The 24,310-nt window shown below is 39.4% G+C and overlaps 1 protein-coding gene across 5 annotated transcripts in view; it reads right to left on the reverse strand.

Annotated features, from left to right (window-relative positions):
• The window catches only part of ZFAT (zinc finger and AT-hook domain containing), a 191,863-nt gene that overhangs the window by 86,911 nt on the left and 80,642 nt on the right, over positions 1–24,310 (reverse strand). For all 5 annotated transcript variants that reach the window (XM_089518003.1, XM_089518001.1, XM_089518002.1 and 2 more), the window contains 4 exons: positions 17,665–17,838; positions 12,814–12,967; positions 8,717–10,176; positions 5,884–6,116 (listed from right to left, as the gene is read on the reverse strand). In XM_089518003.1, the coding sequence (XP_089374129.1) occupies positions 5,884–6,116; positions 8,717–10,176; positions 12,814–12,967; positions 17,665–17,838 (2,021 nt within the window). The remainder of the gene's footprint in view (positions 1–5,883; positions 6,117–8,716; positions 10,177–12,813; positions 12,968–17,664; positions 17,839–24,310) is intronic.

Genomic DNA, 24,310 nt, shown 5'->3' on the forward strand with positions numbered 1-24,310 from the left:
ACAAATCTGTACCTCCAGATGTCATCCCACATTTTGGGATATAATCTGGGGGGGAAAGGTATAAACAGGTGTACATTGAGAACCACGCATGTATTTTTTTTAAAAAAATGCTTTATTTCATTAAAGAAACGTTTAAAAATGCACATATTTATAAAAATGCCCACTAAAAAACAAATGCATGCATGCAAAAAACAAATTCAAAATGGCTTTTCTCCACACACATACAAAAATTTATACTAATTTGTGAGAGGATAATGTGGACTTTATCACAGACCCAGACTTATCATGCCAGTGTCCAGATATATTTTTTCATGGTAAATTTGAGAACTAAACTCCTTATTTCAACTGTGTGGCTATACTGCAAACTTTTTAAAAGCCTGAGTGGTGTAAGAACACACTGACCTGGCAATAAGATTTATTTATTCAAAAGTCTGGCACAAAGTCAAGCTGCTACTCAAGTCTCTTGGGGTGTCAAACATTTCATCAAAATTCAGTTTTCTTCTGCTACATTTCCAATCTCTTCTCCCCTTTTGTTGCCACATGCATTTCCCCTTTGGCTTGAAATATTATGTTACATTTGTTCCTTATGAGTCTGAAAAGGAAAAGCCTGACAATGTCAACCTGATGAAACTAATCTGAACAGAGGAAATGTTTGTGCAAGGTTTTCTATATATTCCTGCCAAGTGAATTCATTCAGCACTGCAAAATACTAACCAATCTTTGAGTGTGTCTCAAAGTGCAATTAATTAGGGTCATTTTTGACTCCACATTTCCCTCCTTAGCTTTCTGAAAATGCACATTTCTCAAAATGAAAGTTGTAATGGGGAAGGAAACAGATCCACATTTTGCAGCTTTCTGTGCCATCTCTGCTTCATAGCACATTTTCATTGGGAATGCTAACAAGTATATTGAACTGCTCTGTGTGTCACTTAGGGACGCTATTAATGAGGAAGGAGGTTTTGGATGAGAAATCATATCAGTTTTGCAGCCTTGCTAGGTCTTCCATTCAAGCACTGTAAGAGCAAGCAGCAATCATCTTCTATATATCTACCTTTCCATGTGCAGTTACAAATTCAAAAAATGGAATGCAAGAAACATGTCTTAGAGATGACTACGCACAGCACCTTGGATAACGGCATGGTGCAGATTTTCCTAAACCTCATCATATTAGAAGAGTAGGAATAACATGGAATGTTCTCCTATACTTTGAAACAAATAAACCTCCCAGTGTATACCAAATTAACTTGTCAGGAAGAACATATCTAGTCCATCCTTCTTGTTGACATCTTGAGTTTTGTTCATGGAGCTTCCTTTTGGGTTTCTTTCTTTTTTTAACATGAATTATCACATGCAAAAGCTGTGCCAGGATAGATCTGGGTTGTAACAGTGAGTGATGGGCTCTTGCCACACTGCCCAGTGCCCTGGCAGTAGGCTGCCTGTATCCAACCCAGGCTTCTCCAGCAGCTTTCCAAGAACAGTTAAATCCCATTCATGAAAACCTGCTGGAGAAGCCTGGGTTGGATACAGGCTGCCTACTGCCCAGGCAGTAACCGCCACTCATGGTTACAACCCACGCCTATCCCAGCGCAAATTTCGTGTGTGATAATCTCCACAGTGGATTATTAAAACATGTATTTCATAATACTGTCTATAGCCCAAATATTACCGTCCAGAAAACCTGTACCACATCATTTCCCCAGTTGTTGTTTTTTTAGCTCCCACACTGCAGGAAATGAATTAACTGGTATTATTTTTGTCTGCTTATACATCTCAATGGATTTCTAAGGTCCATCTCAGACCTTAGAAAAGCAGTCCTTAAACAAACAAAAAACTACAAAGGAATACTGGAAAGAAAAATAGCAGAATTAGAATATACCTACAAACACTAGTCCATCAACAATTGATTCCTGGCACACTACAGATATCATAATGTTAGTTACCTCCCCAACCTTCATGAGGGCTCTTTTGGATAGTTCATCACTTCTCCTTTCGGATTCCCAGCCAGTATCATACTAATTTCCAACACCTACCAACATTCATATGGTTATCAACTCACCTCAGCTTTAGGCAACATCCTTATTCTGAACTGAACTTGTGACCCCATCACCATACCCACTAGATTTTCATTTGTATTGCTATTTGCCAGGAATCTGAGGAAGTAGACTTGATACAATACTCCTTTGTATACTAAATAATTAAACCTTTGCTATAATACTTTACAAGTATTTACAATACAAGACTTTGCAATACTTTACAATACAAGAGTTTGCTACGATAACCCTTTATATACTAAACAATTATGGTATTATGATTCTACTTTAAGTGCCATGGCTGAATCCTGTAAAATCCTGGGATTTGCACTAGAACTCTCTGGCTGAGAACTCTAAATGTCCCTTGCTAAATTGGAAATTGCAGGATTCCACAGGATGTTAAATAGCAGTTAAAGTGGAATCATAGCACTATAATTGTGTCATGTGAAAGGGCCTCAATGATTTCATCAAATGTAATGAGCTTCTCATGAATGTAGAACCATATCCGGACTGCTAATACTGGCCAAATGTTAGCAGAAATCCTGTGCAATGCCACCATTATATAAGCAAGGAAGTACCAATGGCAAATTCCAGTTCACTAGGAAAATCTATTGATGATACTATTGGAAGCAATTTGCTTTCAGAAGCTGTTTTGCCTAGACTATTGTAGCATCCATTTCTAGCAACAGATGTACGGTGGCTATATCCAGCTTTCTTTCTTGACTCTCAAAGGAAGCTATAGAAAACTTGCTACCTATTTTCAGCCATATAACACTAGGTTTCTGAATTACAAATGGAGCTGTAGGGACACACACAACCACACAGAGAGCCCAGCATCTGGTGAAAAATCGAATGCCGAAAATAAAAATCAAGAAAGTGACCTAAAACCAAGCTCAGATTTACTCTGCAAAACACATTTAACTGCGAAGTTATTCTCTGAGTCAAGCAAAACACCAATAATAAACACAGGGCAACATTATGTGTATTTATAGAAGGATCCCTTCCTTTTGCTCTTTGCTTCCTGCTGCTTTTTGAAAAGCTTGCCTGTGGCTTATGAAACAACAGTAGTTAGTGAGAATAGGAGGCAAACTATCTTGTGCTTTATTTAAGAAGAAAAAGAATGGAAGTAACTGCTAGAGATATTGGCCAATAGTCGACCTCCTGTCAGCATAAAGCAGATCTAAAAAGCATTAGATGCATCAATGCTTTTAGGCACTGCAGTAACAAAACCTGAAAACAGATAAGGAAAAAATATTCAGAAAAACATCTCTGCTACCTTTCCAATTTGCCCTATTTAAAACCTTTCAACATTAACAATCCCTTTAAAGTATCAGTAAAAGGTTTAACACAATCCCTTCAAAATGATTGAAAGAGCCCCAAGTTGACTTACTCCAGTCCTCAAACACCATTCAAAATAGAAAAACATGCTCTTTCCAAATATGGAATAGCTTGAATCTCTCTGGGAAGAGAATTTCAAGGAAAAAGAAAGGACTGCTCATAGTCTACTGAGCTGATGTTACTGGCTTTCTGAGTTGGCATTAACAAATTCAAGACCTAAATTGTATGTTTAGTCCTGAATAAAGCAGAGCCAATGAATCAAATGATAGGCCTACATGTTAACTCATCATTTGACAACTGATTCAATAGTCTATTTGGGAAGAATTAACAGGATTCTAATCTAAGACTCTATGTCAAGAATGAGCAAATTATAGGAGATGTGTGCAAAGAGGTGCATTGGCTGCTATTCTTATTGTTGTTGTTATATTTATTTATATCTCATTTCCCCTGCTCCTAGAATTGAGACTCAAAGAGGCCCATAATTTAAAAGAATTATACAATTGAAAAGGTACAAAAAGAGAGCATTAAAATAGAATTAAACTATTTGCAGTATTAAAACCATTCAACACCAATAAAAGAATAAAATGCAATTTAAAAGATTTTTGAAAGCTCTTAAAAACATTAGCAATGCAATTCCTGAAGGAAGCACCAATTAGTTTTACTAGTTTTCTTTCCACTGTGAGAAAGACTTTGAGAACCAAGCAGTTTTGAAGCTTCTTTCAATGTCACAACTTATTTTGCACAAAATTTTTGGAAATATTATTTTCTGTGCAGAAAAAAGCTGTTTCCTGCACATAAAATGCTGTTTTCTGTGCAATAAAACCATATGTGATTTCACTTGAAAATGCAGATCACTTTATCACACTTTCTATTTAAAAACTGTGACTTTTTTGGCTGTTATCACATCTTCCTCATCCTCATTTATATTCTCATTTCCTCCCAAAACTAGAACTCAAGGTGACTTATAAATTAAAAAAGAATACAGTATAGTTAAAACATACAAAAGATCCACATTAAAATGGAATTGAAGTATTTTCAACTTTAAAAACAATTTAAAACAGAAATTAAAGATAATGAAAAGGTGTTTGAAAATACTACAATTAAAAAATGTACAACAGCCTCTAAAACTATTTTTCTTTCATAACATTCCATTTTCAAAACTCCATCACAATATTAAAAAACCCTAATTGTGTGTGCTGATAGAAAAATAGCAAAGACAAGGCCATTCTAAGTCTCTCTTGGAAGGAAGTTTCAAAGCTTAGGGATAGCCACTGAAAAGGCTTTATTGCATATATCAGGGGTAGGCAACCTGCGGTCCGCGGGCCGGATGCGGCCCGGCGAGGCCTTGGGACCGGCCCCAGCCCGGTCCTGCCGCTGATTGCCGCCGGGGCCTTTGGGGAACGATTGTCTATAGAAGCCTCAGAAACAAGCATTTATCTTAACATTTTTTAAAAAATCAGCAACTTTTTTCACGTGTCCTCCATTTTTTATTTAAAAAGTGCCCTCCATTTGAAAATTTTGTCCTACATTTGTCCCGGTTTATTTATTTATTTATTTAAAAATATTTAATTATTTATTTTTTGGCTTCGGCCCCCCAGTTGTCTGAGGGACAGCTACCCGGCCCCCGGCTCAAAAGGGTTGCCTACCCCTGGCATATATCTACTTGTCAGGCTGTGAAGGTAGTATGACCAAGGTCCAAAACACACTGCAGAAATAATCCAGTTAGAGACCTCTTTAACTGTCATGGCTCAGTGTTAGGAAATTCTGGGAATTGTAGTTAATTGTGGCAAAAGAGCCCTCTGACAGAGGCTGAATGTCTCACAAAACTAGAGTTCCCAGAATTCCCTAGCATTGAGCCAGGACAGTAAAATGGTATCAAACTGGATTACTTCTGCAGTATATTTTTGAAACTTAGAGAAGGACCTTTCTTAAGGATCTCAAGGCCCAGGCAGCGTCATATGGGAAGATATGGTCTGACAAATAGCCTGGATCTACCACATTTTGGCAGTGTAGCTGCAAATTCAGCAAAAGGATGCAAAGTGAATATGTTAGCCTCATAGCAACATATATGTTTATGTTGCTCACATCTCCACTATATGCTTCTTATTCTTCAAAAGTAGCAGAAATTGTATTATGCAAAATATGCAGTTCAAATAGATGTCACTTTTATTATTACACAGAGCATAAGCAGTTCTCAAGAAACTCTGCTCTTTAGAAATCTTCAAGTACTATAGAACCATTTCCTTAAAATTCAGACTTTCTTGTATATAAAAATGGGATCGAAGATGGAATGTGTAAAGCATCCAGAAATTCATGCTCGCATAAATAAGACACTAATAATACTGTAAGTAGGCAAAGTCTAGGAATCGAGTAACATCAGTTGCAAATACAACTGACATAAGACACATAATGGGAAATAACCGAGTCTACCTTATAGTTTGAGACTCTTCACAGAAAGGATTTGGTAGAACAAATTTTGTAGAGGTTTAAAGAAAAGGATATGATTCACACTTACCAGGTCTGTGTGCACTTTCAGATGGGCCTGCAATTTGTATTTATCAGGTGTGGAATAATCACAGTCTTCTGTGGGACATTTCAGCAAAATATTACTGTGCTTCTGGATGACATGTCGTTTGAGACAGTTTTTGGTGATGGAGGAGTAACTGCACTGAGAGCAGTAATAGAGATGCTCTCGTGTGTGAGTACGGACGTGCATGTCATAATGCACCTGGTACCAAAACAGCTTGCCTAAAAAGAACAATTTAAAATACGAACAAGGTTAATTACATTTATCTAAATGTGGTGCACTCAAATACTGTGTAATGGAAAGAATGCCAAGTGTGATACTGAGAGACAGCAATTCAAATCATTGCTGTACCCTGGAATCACAGAATTGGAAGAGATCACAAGGGCCATCAAGTCCAACCCCCTGCCATGCAGGAATTCACAATCAAAATATCCCCAAAAGATGGCCATCAAGCCTCTGTTTTAAGACCTCCAAAGAGGGAGACTTCACCACTCTCTGAAAGAGTGTGTTCCACTGTCGAACAGCCCTTACTGTCAGGAAGTTCCTCCTAATGTTGAGGTGGAATCTCTTTTCCTGGAGCTTGCACCCATTGCTCTGTGTTCTAGTCTCTGGAACAGCAGAAAACAAGCTTGCTCCATCTTTAAATCCTCAAATACATAAGCAGGGCTATCATACCACTTCTTTAAACTGTCTCTTCTCCAGGATAAACATACCAAGCCCTAAGTCTCTCCTCATAAGGCATGGTTTTCAGACCCTTCACCATTTTGGTCGCTCCCCTCTGGACATGCTCCAATTTGTCAACATCCTTTCTGAATTGTGGTGCCCAGAACTAGATGCAGTATTCCAGGTGAGGTCTGACCAAGACAGAATAGATTGGTACTATTACTTCCTTGATCTAGACACTATACTTCTATTGATGTAGCCTAAAATTGCATTGGCTTTTTTAGCTGCCACATCACACTATTGATTTATGTTTAACTTGTGGTCTACTAGGACTCCTAGGACTGCTTTTGTAAAACATCATCTAGCTAGCCATATGCAGAATACTGTAATGAAGAATGATACTGTGATAGCAATTCAAATAAGAATGGGGGTACTATCATGGGATTTGGGGATAGGACTGTCCATGAGGCCACAACTACCAGTTTAACCTCTGCTCAGCTTAAACTTACACACTTGCAAGGGTGAACAAAATTATGGTCTCCATTTCTGGTGAACAAATCAGAACCCTAGTTAGGAGCTTTAGCTTGCCACTAAAGTGTGGGAAGGTGATTTTTTGTGACATAACTCCCAGAATTCTCTAGCCAGAAGGGTCACTGGCCATACTATTTGGCAGCCTAGCAAACCAAATTTTCCAAGCTGTGATCCCAACAATATTCTCTATCACTAAGTTATGCCTGTAATTTATTGTTATTCCTAGTCAAAAGATGCCTTTTTTCAGACTATTTAGCCTTTTATTGTCCCTCCTACTTCCCAGTGTGCCTCATACAATGAATGGGTTCTTGCATGATATCAGGCAAGGATTCAGCCTATATACAAGTTCTATGTACATCAAGTTCTGGTCAAAGAATAAAACAAACAACTATCCAAGGAAGCTATGTGAAGTTTAAAGATCATATGATAAATATCCTCTAACATTTCCCAGATGCAAGCCAAGTGAGGAGCTAAGGGAATTGAAAGCAGGAGACAGAAGAGGACTTTTACTGCCATTGGCAAGGAAAAAGGATAAAAAGGATGATTCAAAGAGATGTAACTACAGGTAAGCAATCCTTTATATAATACAGGTCCAACTTACAGTGTGAGGTTCTCAGCTTTTAGCATCCACTCTGGGCTTCCTTTCCTAGCTAGCCTCGAGTCTTCTTTTACTCTCAAGGTTCAAATTGCACCTTCTCTTGCTTACACAGCACAGTTATCAAGGCAAGTTAAGTTTCAGACTAAACTGGAAATGGCTTGCAGTGGCCCCAAGTACGAGATGCAAATTTTCTGTTCTCTGTGTAGCTACCCACCCATATGACATCCAGTAACATTTCCTCTATCTTCTAACGTTTGATACATGATGCCATTTATTGGGAAAGTGCCAGGTTTTGGAGATCATGAAGGGAGGCAGAGAGTGGACAACAACCCTAGAAATGTTAAGAGCATGGATGAACAAGTTGCTGAAACCACCACTTCAGGGCTGAGCTCCCAGAAACTCTTGGACCCAAATACTTTTAGTGAACCATTCCAATGCAAACCAAATTTTCCATTGTAATTACTTCTTGTCATGCTCCCTCCATTCCAGATATCCTTCCCCATCTATTTCTCATCCAGTCTACCAGCTCCTCTCAAGTGTGAGTGTAAAGCTGCTGCTCATCCCTCCTACTGCTCTTTTGGATTCTGCTTATTTCTTTTCATGCCCATCTGGCCCACCTGTCAGCTTTTTCTCTCAAGACACAGTGGGACAGTTCCTCTGACTGTAAAGAAAGAGTGGGCAACTGTGGCCCTCCAGGAGTTGTTGGACTGCAACTCCCATAATATCTCAATGCTGGATCTACTGGCTAGGGCTGTTGGGAGTTGCTGTCCAACAATATTGAAAGGGATGGATTTGCCCACTCTACCTGTAAGGGAACACTCCTCCTCTTGTTCACACATGAGAATAAGTAAAAGCGCCTGCTTTTACTGATCTGACTTTTCCTAAGAAAACCAATTATTTTGTGCCCAAAATAAAAATAACCCCCAAATACCAACCACATTTTCCCATTGTGCAGCATACTCCAAGGCTTGTCTCCTGTGTAGTTTTATTGCCACCCCCTCCCCTACTCATGTTCTGCATACTCCTCACCACAGTATTCACATTCCAAGTCTCCATAGACCTTCCTGATCTTTTCACAGAGAGCCGTGTTCATTTGTCGTTTTTGCAAACTGTCCAAAATCTGCATAAAGGCTGCTGCTCCAGTTCGATTCTCTGAAGAGGCTGGGCATGAATCTGATTTGTCACCAACTGCTGTGTTGGATTCCAAAGTGGAAAGTTGAACAGAGGACTCTACCTCTTCAGTTGTTGCCACATCTGCTTCCTGAGCATTAAGACAGATAGCTTGGCCTGTTTCTTTGAGATCAGGAGCACACTGTGGAACTTGGCAATGCTGGTCTATATTACTCCTATCATCTCCTGAAAGCAGAATGACTTCACTTTGTATGCTTTCTGAAGGTTCACAAGAGACCTCACCTTCGTTCTCAGGAAGGACTCTTTCTTCAGCCAATTCAGAAGGAACATTTTTCTGTAGAAAGGCATCTGGGGTACTATCAGTGAAGGCATCTGGGGGTACTAGTTCTGTCAATGATGGGCATAAGGGATCTGATGTACTTGCAACTAAAGGGCTTTCAAGATCTAAAGTGGGGACAGAAGTGATTTCTACCTTGGCGCCAATGTTATTATGATGGCTCCCTTCCATAGCATTCAGTTCATTTGCACAAACTGGTTTCTTTAGTATACAAAGCTCCTTAGAGTTTAAAAGTGAGAGTTCAGCTGCAGTCTGTGACAACTCCTCTCCAAGGGCTTCTTGTTGAATGTCCCCTCCTGGTTCCAGTAAGCAAAAGCTCTGGTTGATAGAACTGTTAAAAACAGAAGTCTCTGGCAAGTCTCTATGGGCTTCCTTGATATGTGAGCGGAGTCTGATGGAGCTGACAAATTTCTTCAAGCACTCACTACAAACATACACAAAAGGATGCTTTCGGACATGAAGCTCAAGTGCTTGGTACTTGGTGGCTCCATGGCCACATAGCTCACAAGCAAAGGGCCTCTCATCCCCATGGACCAGCATATGCCTGTCACGATCCAGTTCATTTTTGAACTTGCGCTCACAGATGTGGCAGTCATACAACAGCTGTCTTTTGCCTTCCCGGGTCATCAAGCGGAGCTCGTCAAATACCTCCTTCACTTTTTTGTCTTGCAAGTCATGGGCTTCCTTGATATGCTTGATCAGGTTCTTGACATCCGAGTATTTCTTCTTGCAGAAACGGCAGTGCTGTTTGATCTTCTTGTGTACTCTCTCCACATGGACCTTGAGGTGGCCTTTGCTCAGGCAAGTAAAAGGGCAGTAATCACAAGCAAACTTCTCCCCTGTGTGCTTTCTCAGGTGAACATTCAAGTTTGCCTTGATGGCACTGGCATAGCTGCAGAATGTACATTTGTATGGCTTTTCATTGGTATGGATCCTCAGGTGGGCCTGAAGAGAGTGCTTGAATTTGAACACCTTGTTGCAGTATTCACAGGTAAAGATTTTTAACTGAGTTGCACCTAACCTAGGGAGAAACAGAACCAGAGTTTTAATTATTCACACCACTACAGCAGTGATGAAAACAGAACTCAGCCTACAATATCAGTCTGATCCTGATTCAGTGCATGCTCAGATTTTCCATCAGAAGGAAAAAGGAGGACACACTTTTCTCCTAAGCCAGTGATTCCCAAACTTTGGTTCTCTGTGTGTTTTGGATTTTGATTCCCAGAAGCTTAGTCAGCAGGTCAGGAATTCTGGCAACTTAAATCCAAAACATCTAGAGGACCAAAGTTTGGGAACCACTGTCCTAAACTGTACTTTATCCTCTATCAGTGAGGCATAATAGTTTTAATAGGGACCAGGGTTTGAATCTCCACTCACTCATGAGACCCCACTGGATGACCTTGAGCAAGTCATATTCCCTTGGCTTTAGAGGAAGGCAATAACACAAGACCACTGAGTAAATCTTTCCAAGAAAAGCCAAGATTAGGATCACCATAATTCAAAGGAGATCTGAGGATACAAAACAGCAACAGCAAGGAAGAAGTGGGCAAAGAAACTTTTTGTTGTGCCTCAGAAACTATCTAGCTGGGCAACAAGAGGGCTGTCAGGTCTTCTCCCAGAGAACACAATTGCCAAGGTCTTGTTTATGTCATGTACCTGTGTACATTCCTTTACATATGTAGTTGTACCTTTCTGGTCATTATGCAGCGGAGATACTCAATTGATGGTCATTTTGGGGTTCCACAAATAGAATCCTTCCATATGAGCCTAAATCCTGTTGCACATACTAGAGACGGTCATCACATCAACTGGATTTACCAATGTATTTAGTTAACATTCAACTATTGAATCAACAGGTCTACTCAGGTTGGGCCTAGCTAACAGGATTCCAGCAAGCACACTGTCAGATAGTTTATAACTATTTGTCAGTGCCTTTGGTGTATCACATGCTTCATTGAGATTGCAAAAATGGCCACTGTACATTCCCCATTGCATAGTGGGAAAATGAGCAATCATACTGGCAAATACACAATTGACTGCACAATGCAGGTACTCAGCAAAAGAATGGTGTAGCCCCATCATTATATAAGTGCTACACAAGCATGATGTACAATATTGGCCCATATATTTCATGGAATTCTGACAATCTTGGCATCCCTGTCATAAATGTGCATGCTCAGTCTTTATAATTTTGGCTTTAGATTATAGGATGTAGATTATTTTTTTGTTAATGAAGCCTCTGGTTTCAAATTATTTGTGATATTATGTTTTTTCAAGTGCAACTCAGCAGTGATTACCAGCGGGGTATGGGAGATAAACTTCTCAAGATAGATTTTTGCAAGCATAAACTGAGAGAATCTAGAAGGATCTGAATATGATTCATCAGATCATACAGGGGATCAAAGAAGTTACTACATGAAACAATGTCATAAGTCCTGACTCGCTCAATACATAGACCTCTGTGTTTCCCTGCCTAGAAGATCCTTCCAGTGAGAGGTAAATCTGTTTTGAACATTCTGTTAATAACATGCTGCCACCTAGTGCCGACATCAAACCAGTGCATTTCTCATTCACCTTGAAATTGTATCTTCCCTCTTTATCTTCTACCTGCAAACATCACCAGATACTGTCTGCAAATTGAATCAGATAGGTCTGTGATTCTCAGACACTGGCCTTCTAGCTGTTTTGGAGTTCAGGTCCAGACATCCTAGCCAGCTTAACTGATGGCAGGGTTTCGGGGAGCTGAAACTCCAAACACCTGAATGATCAAAGGCTGAGAAATATAACTTGGGTCATAGAAACTGGGTGACAAGGGACATATGCATGCCTAAGTTTCTCTTACAGCAGTATATGCCTGTTTTGGTCACTGTGGAGGTTGGTTGTTATGAAGGGAGGTTCCTCCCTCCCTCCACAGTATCCAAAGTCCCCCTGACATAGCTCAGCCTCTTAAGCCACCCCCCTATAGCCATTCTGTTCCTTGTGGAGATGCAGAAGGGATCAGGAAAGCACTTGGCTATGTTGCTGTAACCAGATGCAAAGTGACTACAGCACCACTGAGATCTCCAGAGGCCCCTGATGGGTTTCAGCCCTGGTGTAATCATTTTGTATTTGGTTACAGGGACCTGAGCAAACTCTTCTTCAATCCTTCTCTCTCCCCAAGAGGCATGGAAAGGCCATGTGGACTGGATTCAGAGGCTGTTAAATAAGTTCAGAAGGTGGTATGAGGTTCAGCGTAGCAGAGCTCTGCACATGAAACTACTATGCTATACTGAGCCATGCTGATTTGCAGCTACTGCTTGAATAGTCATGGCAAATGAACCCCCATTCCAAATATACATGCATAGCTAAGTAACCTGTTTGGGGAACAGAATCATGAGAGACACTATATCTCAGACATCAGTCCTCCATGATGTCCTCCATATCTCAGACACCAATCCTCCTGTTTACCACTTTTATCTGGTTTCCATGAAACAACAAATGGTAGAAATTTCATAGAACAAATGAAAATACCCAGAGGTTTCATTACATTTCTTGTGCCACATAATGGAATGAACACTATCTTCCTGAAAACCAGTTGTATGGCTCCCCTCAGACATGTTAGGTTATGTCATGTTTTTGCAAGGAATGAAGTAGAATTTAGTGTAAAAATGGAGGTTACCTGTTTGATTTCATTGGCTGCTCATAAGGAGTTTGCTGAATGGCATATTCCTGATATCCTCTTTGCTGAGAGGAGTCTGACACCACTGTCTCCGGATTAGTCAGTTGCTCTGTTTTGGAAGAAGCAGCTTCCACTGGAACTATTTTTGTAGCTCCTGAAAGCAAAATAAAACCCCAGAATTCATTACAGATAATCATTACAAATAGTTTATAAATTCTGTCCAATAAAAGGCAGTAACAATACACAGTAAGTGGCAATTCTGATTAACTGTTGAATAACATGTGCAAATGAAAATTAGTTGCTGGCCTAATACCATTTATATTTGAAAACAGGAAAGACACACAAAAATTATTCTCGTCCCTTTAGCCTTCAAAACCATCATACTTACAAAGAAGCTAAAAGCTTCTTTATACTCCAGGATCCAGGAACCTACGTAAGGTATTATCATTCTGCTCCTCCTCCTTCTTATATTATTATCCCACCTTTATCCCCAAACTGGGACTCAAAATGGCTTACAATAAAAAAAATACTGCTAAAATATAAAAAAAGTGAACATTTAATAAGAAATTAAACAACTGGAAATATTAAAATGATTTAAAATTAAAGTTTAAAAAATAAATTATTATTTAAAGATAAAAGCAATTAAAACAGTTTTGTCTAAAACTGTATAGCATCCTCAGCTCATTTTTTGTAAAAACAACAACACCACCTTTCTGTTTTAAAAGCCTGCCAGAATAATAATAAAAAAAAGATATTTGCCAGGCAACAGAAAGGCAGCAGGAAGAGGGCAATTCGAGTCTCCCTCGGAAGGGAATTCCAGAGACTAGGGGCAGCTGTCGACAAGGCCCTCTCTCACATCTTCACTAACCATGCTTTGTGATGTGATGGGACTGAGAAAAGGGCCTCCCCTAATGTTTTCAGGGCAGGCTCACATGGGGAGATATGGTCCGCCAGATAGTCAGGACCTGAGCCATAAGGAGCTTTTATAGATCATAACCAGCACAGTATGGTCTCTGTAACTTGCCCCTGGTTAACATTTTGGCTGCAGCTCTTTGTACCAGCTTCAATTTCTGAATGCTTTTCAAAGGTAGTCCCATGTAGTGCCTTCCAGTAATTCAAATAAAATGTAAGGCTAATAATAATAATAATAATAATAATAATAATTTATTTATGTTTCCCTGCCTCTCCCAATGGATCGAAGCGGGGTTACAGTCTACTTGAAATTGTACAAAACATACAATACAATTCATACACATGTAAACCATTAAAACCATTAATTCCTTAAAAACACCAACAATTAACAATTAATAAATTCAACAGACATAAGGCTGCAGAAAATTCTTGGTCATGTCATATCAGGGGGGTATGCTTGACGGAAAAGTTCCGTTTTAACTGCCTTTCTGAATGACTCCAGGGAGGTTGTCAAGCGAATCTCCTCTGGGAGGCTATTCCACAATCTTGGAGCTGCTGTAGTAAAGGCCCTTTGCAAGGTTGACATATATTTAGTAGACATTGTTTCCATTAAATTCTTTCCTGATGTTCTAAGGGTGCGGGGCGGATTATATAGGGAGATGCGGTCCCGCAAGTAACCTGGGCCCAAGCCATATAGAGCTTTAAAGGTAATAACCAAGACCTTGTACTGTGCCCAGAAGCGAATGGGAAGCCAATGAAGATCTTTCAAGATAGGTGTTATATGGTCAAACCTAGATGAACCAGTGACCAATCTGGCTGCCATATACCATTGCGACCATATCCAGTGTCTCAGGGATTGGGCAAAAGTAACTGAAAGCAACTCATTTGCTTTCTTTAATTTTCCCTTGTCTGCCCTGTTGAATTAAATCAATACTGCTTCCCATTTCAATTTATAGCAGTAGGTGCTTATCTAGAAAGTCCATAATAGTGTGCATTCTTTTATCCCAAAGAAACAGAGCAAATAGAAATGAAGGGCAAGTAATTAAGATGGCACTAAGCAAAAGTGTGCATATCCGTAACCCCCTAGTAAACCTGGGATTCAGGAGAAAAAAAGGATAGTTGACAAACAATGGGGGAATGCAACTACTTATTTGTGTCTGTGTTCTCCCATCTCCCTCCATTTCTTGTCCATTTAGTACACATGTTTGTGTATAATTGCAATATGTGTCCAGGCATCAATGGTAATGATTCGGACTAAGGAGTAGGCAGATGAACAGGTGAAGGTCATATGGGATAGTGATGTTCTCTGTTTGTGATTGAACTCATACAAACAGATGTACACATTCAGAGAGTGAGTGAGTAAGAGAGAGATAAGAGTTTTGAGAAAGTTAGGAAGAAAGATGTATGAGGGTTGACTCACTATGGGATATGAAGGGCAAGCCAAAACTGAGAGTGACCAGGGCTCTACTGAAAAAGAACAGCTTCTGTTTCGAAGAAGCAGTGAATCTAAAGGTAGACTGTGCATGTTGGGTAGGGGATGAAACAGTTAAAAGAGTAAGTTATGGATGTATTAACTGACAGGGTCACATATTGGGGGTCATGTAGAAGGGAGGAGGTGGGAATACTGGAGGAAAGAACAGCAACAATTTCAGATAAAGAGCCCTCACTGATTTTGTTAAAACTTTTGTGCATCAAAGCTACTTTGCAAATCAGCAAAAACTGGTGATTTACTACTTTCCCTAAGCATAAAATTCACTTCAATTATAGGAAGTAAGTGTATTTGATGTGGCCACACTGGAATATTAGAAACAAGGCAGGTTTGCCAAAAAGAATTTGGCCCCAGATCTGCTGTTCAAAAAAGATGAAGAACAGCTCTGAACCTGACTCTCAGTGGCACAGTAAGACAAGTGGATTGAGCAAAAGCTTTGCAACCATCTCACTTAAAAGAACCAAAAAGACATCCCAAGTTGGAGATGTGCTGGGTGTGCCACTCAGCAGTCCAAAGAGGGAGGGAGAAATGTACAAATATTCTGTCTTCCCCTCCTCTGTTCTTCCAGTTGATGAAAAGCTTACATGGCATCTTCTATGAGGATTTTATTATAAAACATCTGAAGAAGAAAGGGACATTTGTGAAATGTATTCAGCTCAGATGAAAGGTTGCCACTGAGTGTTAAGATGTAATAAAAATCCTGCTGCTTAAACAATGTGAACCCGCTTCTCTATTCAACATACTGATGATCCAGCATACTCAAAGGGAAGAAAATGCATGAGTTCATCTTATATATGCCAACAACAATCCACATGAAATATTTTTCTCCATCTGGTGAAATTATCTTGGGAAATGAAGTTTGTTTAAGCTATTTTTTATGGAGCTACAAAAAGAAAACAAAGAAAACCAATAGCAGCCTAAAAACTTCTAGATGAACCAAAGAAACCAGTAAGTGTAAAAGAGACAGAGGCAGCCAGCAAATGATTTGTAGCCATTCATTCTTGAAATACATTCCATGGCATGCAAGTTAAGAATCAGGATTCTTTCCATTCCCACTGCAATGGAATATACAACATCAAACCAACAGCTTAAAACCCATGGGTGAAAGAGAAAGAGGGCATACTTGTTTCTTGACATCTTAAAGGCTTAATGGTGGCAGAAGGGCCAGAGGAATGAGTTGCCAAAGTGTTGGTCTTTGCCTTTCCTTTCTTTCATTTCCCAAAGGTTTAACACCGTGCTTTGTTGATGTTTAGGATGAAAAGTTATCATGAAAGATCCATGAAGATGACCACATTCTGTGGCAGAATGAGATTAACGTAAATATAGGTATGCATTTCTAAAAGGACGTACATTGTGGCCCAACCCACCCAAGGCACCTGTAGCCTGGCCTGAACTCACTGGAAAATGAAAGTATGGAAATGTGACAAATAATAACCATATATTTATGATTATTGATTTATGATATTTATGATTATAATGCAGACACGCTAGGGCCTGAAACAGATGGGCCAAATAGAGTGGCTTTCGGCATTTAGAGGATGAATGCCCCTGAAGCAGCTGGAAGCTGCTCCGAGGCCACCTAAGGCAGCCCAAAGCTGCCGGCAAAAGGAGAGGATTTAATCCACTCCTGCCAGCAGTTTGTTTGGGTCTGTGGTGGCAGCCTGCTTCTAATTGGGCTGTTCAGTCACCGTGGTCTGGATCACAGCTGGAGATCGCTCCTTCCAGGCCATCTGCTTCACCTCTATAATCCCATAAAGGGATAAAAAGAAGACACTGTGAGTATTTATGTAAACTACCACCAGAACTTTAATGGATGATTGGGTAGATAAGAAATCTTTGCCACCTTCACAGCAAACATTATTCAGGTTAGAAAAACAAAATGCAAAATTCCTTTTGAGTTTTCTTACCATGTCAACCTTTTATATAAGATCAAATTAGATTCCAAATTAGGTTTTAGAATTCTACAATACAACACTATGTACATAAACAAATATATTTAGGCATTCAGCTTTTAACTGGCTGTGACAAAAGAGTCTTTTTAATGGGTATGTTGAACTCTTAATCTTGCCTGTACTCCAAATGCATTTTAAAATATTTCAGATTGTTTCTTCAATGTATATTTTTTTTAAAAGTTTTAAAATGGATGTATTTTTACTTGCATTTTGTTTTAACTCTACACTGTGATCCACCTTCGGTCCCTAGAGGGAGAAAGGCGGGATAGAAAACAAACCAACAATTCTGCAGCATTCTGTGTTCTGAAGTGCAGGTAAAGGAATGCAGATTCTTGTATTTCAACATTAGGAGCCAGATGCAAATAAAATATTCATGATACAGTGAAAAGAATGACATGTCAGGCTTTAGGAGAAGAACATTTGAAGCTGTTTGCATTATTCTACAGAAACTTTTCATGTAAAAGCATTCAGTTTCCACAAGTGAACAGTCAATATTACCTGGAATAGCTTCATGGGCTGTCAAAACCACACTGATAATAGGGTTCTTAGCTCCTGAAACTGGGTCTCCGTCCTTTGCAGAAAGGCTCTTCTCATTTCTTTGGAGCCGTTGCTTCTTTGGTGCTTTTTCTCGCTCATCTTCCCTCCTGTCAAGGTCAACGTCAGAATCATTACCTAAAGAGCAAACATAAAAAATAATGTAAAAGTATGATCATGAGCATTCTTTTTCTTATCTTCCTCTTCTTCTTCTTAAATACAGCAGCATATATGACCAACAAGGCTGATTATGTTTTCTGTTATTTTGTGGAAAAGAATATCAGATTGCAAAATTTATTAGTTTTGGTTCTATCACCTCTACATGTCTAAAAAGGGGGACAGAGAACAAAGCTTCTAATATCAAATCCAAGAAATGAGAAGAAAAATGCTTCATCACACAAGAAAAAAAAACCATTTCAGTTCTAAGGTGGAAATCTAGGAGAGCAAGAGTGTGACACCCAAATTGGCATATAGTGCTATTTGCCAAGATGGAAAATGAAATATGAGATTGCACTGACATGTAACATTAAGGAGAGGAAACAACACTTCACTATTCTTGGGATACTAAGGGTAGAAATGGAGCCAGTGGGCTCTGCATTTGACAAAGGGCCGGATGGCATCCACAGTTAATGGTGACCATGGCACCCTTGCTGGAGATGGAGATGGGCAACAAGACTCTCCCATGTCATGTCACACAGCCAGGCACTGTTGGTCTTGAACTCTGATCCTTATAGAGGAATCTGTGGAACTATACTTCTTCTACAACTGAAATACATGAGAACTAGAAACTCTGATGCCAAAAGAAATCTAAAATTGACACATTCCAGTTTAATGTCTCATTTGGAACTATTTTTGCTCATTGAGTATCCAACTTTTCTACCTGAGCAAGCTCAGGCATCTGACTTATTTGCCAATGCCATTAAAAGATTTTTCTAAGTCTTATAAAATTTAGTTGTACACTTAAAAACATAAAGTGTTCAAAAACATGCCTATTATACTTCTCAGATAGCTAGAACTAACTTCAATTTTGTTGAGAACATTTGTTGTTGTTGTTGTGTGCCTTCAAATAATTTCCAACTTGGGGTGACCCTATGTTGGTTCAGATGACATTTGCCATTGCCTTCCCCTGAGCTAAGAGAGTGTGACTCACCCAAGGTCACCCAGTGAGTTTACATGGCTGAGCTGGGAATTGAACCTTGGTCTCCAGAGTCATAGTCCAACACTCAAATTGAACATACCCAGTAATAAATCTAGGTTCAGTGGTGAACTGACCCAGCTGAATTTGCTGATTTCCAATCTCTCCCTGCCATCTTCCTAATCTGAAGTCTGCTTACCCTTGAATCTGCTCTCTGTTTTTAGTCATCACAGTTTAAAAGAGAACTCCATGACTACCACCAGTTGACTTCTAGTTACCAGATATTGGAGACAAAAAACTAAGGACAGACAACTTGATTGTCCTCAAATTCTCTCTTTTTTAATATTTATATTTATTAGTGTCACATGAAATAGTACAATTGTAACATGTAACAATTAAAGTAACAACAAATAAATAAACAAGAATTGAACATAACTAAGTAGAGAGTAAAAAGAAAAAAGGAGTAAATAAGGATACTAACAGAGAGGACTAGAGGGATGAAGTCTACAGGAAAGGGCTGTAATGTAATGATATTTCAAGCCACATTATGTCCTCAGATTTTCAGCTTGCAAGGAACATCTGCTTGTTCATTGTGAGCTAAGTAGGGTTATATTAAACAAACCTCTACAGCAAAGTGACTATCACATAGCATTATACTTTGCAACTTCAGATGGGAAGGGGTAAAAATTTAAAAATCTGAATAAGAACATTCAGTGTCCTTGGAAGAACTAATCTTGAGCAGAAAGTGGGTCTTAATATAATAACTTCTGCTAATTCTAGGGACTTGGATGCCAGGTGGGTGTCAGCATTATACTCTTGATCATCCTGTCAGTTCTGATCCATATGCACCCACTCATTTGTCCCCCTCCTCCATTTCTTCCTTTGTTTGCCTCTTTGCCCCCTACCTAGGTGTGACAGGATTTGTACTAAGAATGTTGAAATTCAAGTGTCTGTCATTAAATGACAATGTTTTGGGGAGGACTTCTTTTTTGGCATTGAACTATGCTTATAATTTCTTTGATTAAAACACTTTTTTAAGATGCAGAATAAGAGAAAAGATACCTACAACACCCCCCAACAAACTGGAGATAAAAATGGACAGGAACCAGTTACATCCAATTTACCAGGGTATTTTTCCCCATTAGATGACCTATCCCACTTTTCCTAGAACACCCTGCTCATAAAAAAGAGCAGAATAAGCACGCATGGAAGTGGGTTAAGAGTCACAGCAGACTAGTTACAATATGAGAGCAATGTACCCAGCCAAGAGCTTTCAGTTGTGATGTCCAGCATAGTCAATTCTTTAACAGTCCACAGATAACTAAGGTATTTCACACACTGTTGTAATCCCATGAAGTGCATGGCTGAAATGGACTGAGGGAAACAATTCAGATTTAAATATAATGGTAATAATTCATTGTGCTTCCTATTGTGAAAACACATACTGTACATACTCATGTACAAGTCTAGAAATTTGGATCCCAAAAACCTGAGTCTACTTATCCATGACTCAGTGTAAGTACTACTCTTTAACTCTTACAAAAAAGGAACTATTCTCTGGTGAGAAGTAAGAGTGTAATCTATCTAGAAGCACTGAACCTCCCCCCCACCCTTCATCCAGCCAGCCTTTAGGTTGAGCACAAATAGTTATGTCTGCTGGAAGTCTGTTGGTTCTTTGGCATTGTTTTCCTTTGCTTCATCCTTTAGATCAGTGGTCCCCAAATTGTGCCCTTTAAGAAATTGTGGGCTTCAGCTCCAAGAATCCCAGTCTGGGATTCTTGGAGCTGATGTCCAAAACCCCTTAAAGAGCACAGTTTGGGGACCACTGCATTAGATCTTTTGTCAAGTTCCCCTAAATTTTCCTCTTGACTTATTCACAGGGCATTTCAAAATCCATAATGATGGCCCCAAAACCTGGCCTTGACTTATATATGAGGTTGACTTATAGTCCAATATATTGCTCTGATATGATGTTTTTGAAGGAGAGATGGAGACAATGGACAAGCCACAATCTGGACAATATGCACTCAGCTAATTTTTAAAAGACCATCTATATTGATGGATGTCAAACTGTCCAAGAAAATTTGCCATAAAGCTTCTGTCTATCATACTGTTAGCCTGATCACTAGCTGAAAGCGACACTCGGCACTAGGATGCTGGAGAATGAATTTCCAGTGCTACATCTCTTTCTAAAATATATGAACCATTTCTCTCAAGCTGGCCCACTCTTGCTGCCTTCTCTAGCCTCCACCTCATTTACAAACTGTTTGGGCTGACCATCAAACCCATTCCACTTAGAACGACCAAACACACTTTTTGAGGACATTTTCCCTCTCTCCTCCCAACAGCTTGATTGAGATAAATAGTCCTCGCTCCTGCTCTCCCATGAAAAGGAACATGAAGCAATCAGTTTCAACAGCTGGCACTTTGATTTGGCAAACTAATAAACTGACCTCCTGTATCCAGATCTATGTGATTCAAATCCCAGCGTGGCATGCATAAACTAATTTGATGCTGTGCTGTGTGTGTGTTTAGATGACATTTACAGGATGTTCACATCTCTACTGATGAGGAAGGTGGCTGTCAATGACATATGAATCAGTATGTTCAACAGTGTTTTCAGCCATGCATATTTTCTATCTGGAATCTCTAATTGGTGCTCCTGCCATGTATTGTGCATTCTTAATTAGAGAGGCTTCCTGGTGAAGCTCCAGCATATAGATTGGTCCCGTAATTGGCCCACTTGGAACTTGCCCTTCCTTTCAAAGTTTGTCTGGTGTGCGATTTTGTTTTAAACTCTTTACTATGGCTATGTTAGCCTCTATCCTACCAGTCCTCTGCTACTCTTGGTAGCCATAATCACAACACAAAACAAGGTGACCGACGATGTTTTTGTAATATCTGTACAAAACCAGGCATACTTTCACACACACAGCAGTTATGGAAAGTAGTCTGGATTTAAATAGGCCATTTGTTGTCTGTCCTAGACCAGCAGCTACCACACGCTGAGAATTCAAGGCAAGGCAGCAGCTTTTCCTGGTCCAGTTTCAGTCAGGAAGCTAACCTTTTTGTTGGTCCTGAAAATAAAGGAATATGAGTTGCAGTAGCTAGGCAGTTGATGTTTACTCTTTCCTAGTTTGAAAAAGGATTTTGCTTTGTGGACAGAAAGGGAAGGAGAAAAGAAAAATACAAGTGTATTTTGCAGTACAGGTGCAAAGAAATTTAAAATAATGGAGTGGCACAGAGTTCCAGTCTTGTAGAAGTCTATGTATACAATGATAAAAGGGGGAAAAACAGTTGTAAGAAGAGAGCCAAAACCACCTAGAGTATCCTAGGAGTAGTCCAAATCATTCCATTATCGAAAAATAAGGTATCAGTCATAAAAAACAAGAATTCCTTTGTTCAGGTGTTCGGGCTAAACATAATTTCAATATCAGAACAGGCAGGCCTGAGGCCCTCTTCTAAATTTAAAAGCTACGTAAATAACCAAAAAGCTACTTCAAATTCTAAACCTGAGTTTTCCATTTTCACCTAGAGACAATGTAAGATCAAAAGTTCAAATATAACGTTACATATTAATTTCAAATAGCGATGTGCAAATTCCCCTAGGCTGAAATTGTAATTGGATCACAAATTGCAAGCATCATTGTTGAGTGCTTGAAAAAAAATGGAAAGGAGTTTTAAATTGGCTAGCAATGTTTTATGCATATCTTCTCTCACAATGCTGGCATGCAATTCTAGTGTAGATGTCAGGGTTTCCTAGATCCAAGTCTAATCTTGGGATGCAGTGTGGATTCACACAGCCAAATGTGGGTGTACCTAATACACCAAGGCCAAATGAATGCCCAGGAGGCACATGTTTCTGTAAATCCATGTAGGTTGCCAAGTCTGATGAATACCAACCCAGCAGGCAGAAAATTAGTGTATTTGCTTGTAATATATATTAATTTTAATTAGGACTGAAGTAAGAATTTAAGGTTGTGGGAGCTTGACCTAATGTACAAAGGAAAGAGTTCTTTATGGATTGATGCCACATCAATGGAAAGCCCTTCTAGGAAGACATGTTTGGCATTTTATTGCCTTTTTTGGTACCAGGATATTTTTAAAAATTTACCCAAATATTTGCAATTTTTTTTACTAGCATAATGTTTATTTACTCTAACTTCTAATTGTCCTTTTTATCAGCTGGTTATTTTTCTGTATTATTTTTTCTGCTTTACCTGCTACATTCATTTTTGTTAACTGCCTTGAAACAATAAAATCATATAAACATTTAAAAACGAGTATTATCCTTCATTCTCTGTGGTAACTGGTCAGGGAAAGGATCTGCAAATCCACTTTGTGATGGACTGTAGTGCCTCTACCTCCAGATGGTGTGATGGAAGAAATCAGCTTGGCGTCAAATGATAGTGTCCTATAAAGTTTTTACTTTTTCCCATCAGAACTGTTACTTTGGGGTACTACAAAATCCTTGTTTGTAATCCTTATAATTTCAGTTAAAAGGACCAGTAGTCAATGACTTGAAAACCTGTTGCAAGTGAGATTGGACAACACTGGGCTAGAAGAACTAATAGTTTGACCTACCATAAGACAAACTTTTGTTATTTCTAAGTACATTAAAAAAGGGGGGCGCAGTACAGACTGCTGAAAAAGGGCGGCCTGCCAGCGCCTGTTTTTCCTCCGGAGGGAAGTCGCCAAATTGTGTGGCTTCCTTCCGGCGGAAAAAGAACCTGCGAAAAGTGGTGCAGGTGTGGCCTAACAAGTATGCCACTGGCGCAGTCGTTATGTAAGCACTGCGCAGCAACGTGCAGACGCTACACAGTGCTTACGTAATAATGGCGGCACCCATGTACACAGGGTGCTGCCATTGTTATGGCACCATTACGTTCTAGGGTTAGGGACTGTGTGGTTGCCACACAGTCCCTATCCCTAAAATTGGCCCTGCCGCACGCTGATCCTTTAAATCCAATTATTCATCCAGTCTTCTGAAATTCACAATGTTCAAAAATCCACCAGAATACTAATGACTTGATCTGACCAGATTGCAGGAAATGAGTACATCAGAGCTGTACAATTGTCCCATGGCCATATTTCCTGAAGATTTATTCCACATTTGTCTGTATTAAAAAGGTATGCATTGAGATGTGCCAAGAAATTATTTCCTGCAGGAGATGGATTGGTCTGGTTTTCTCAGAAGGGGTACTTTCTTGTTCACCTGCGAATGGAGATGTTCTTTTCTAATACAAAAGGAGAGAGCTGTTTCAGCTGGGAAAGCCTGCTAGTAATCTACTTAAGAACCTGTCCTGCTCGCATTTTATGATTTTAATGAGCAGTCGGGTCAAGGGCAGCAAATTTCGTTATTGTAAAATTCATTTTTAAAAAGCATTTTCTTAGCCTAATTAGGCTTAGAAAAAGTGTAAATATTATTGAAAAGAGCATTCATAAGGGACTTGGGGGTCACAAATGAGACAGCTG

The sequence above is a fragment of the Sceloporus occidentalis genome, unplaced genomic scaffold (genome assembly GCF_023333645.1).
Source record: "Sceloporus occidentalis isolate IW3139 unplaced genomic scaffold, rSceOcc1.0.p SCAF_3, whole genome shotgun sequence".
Classification (NCBI taxonomy): Eukaryota; Metazoa; Chordata; class Lepidosauria; order Squamata; family Phrynosomatidae; genus Sceloporus; species Sceloporus occidentalis.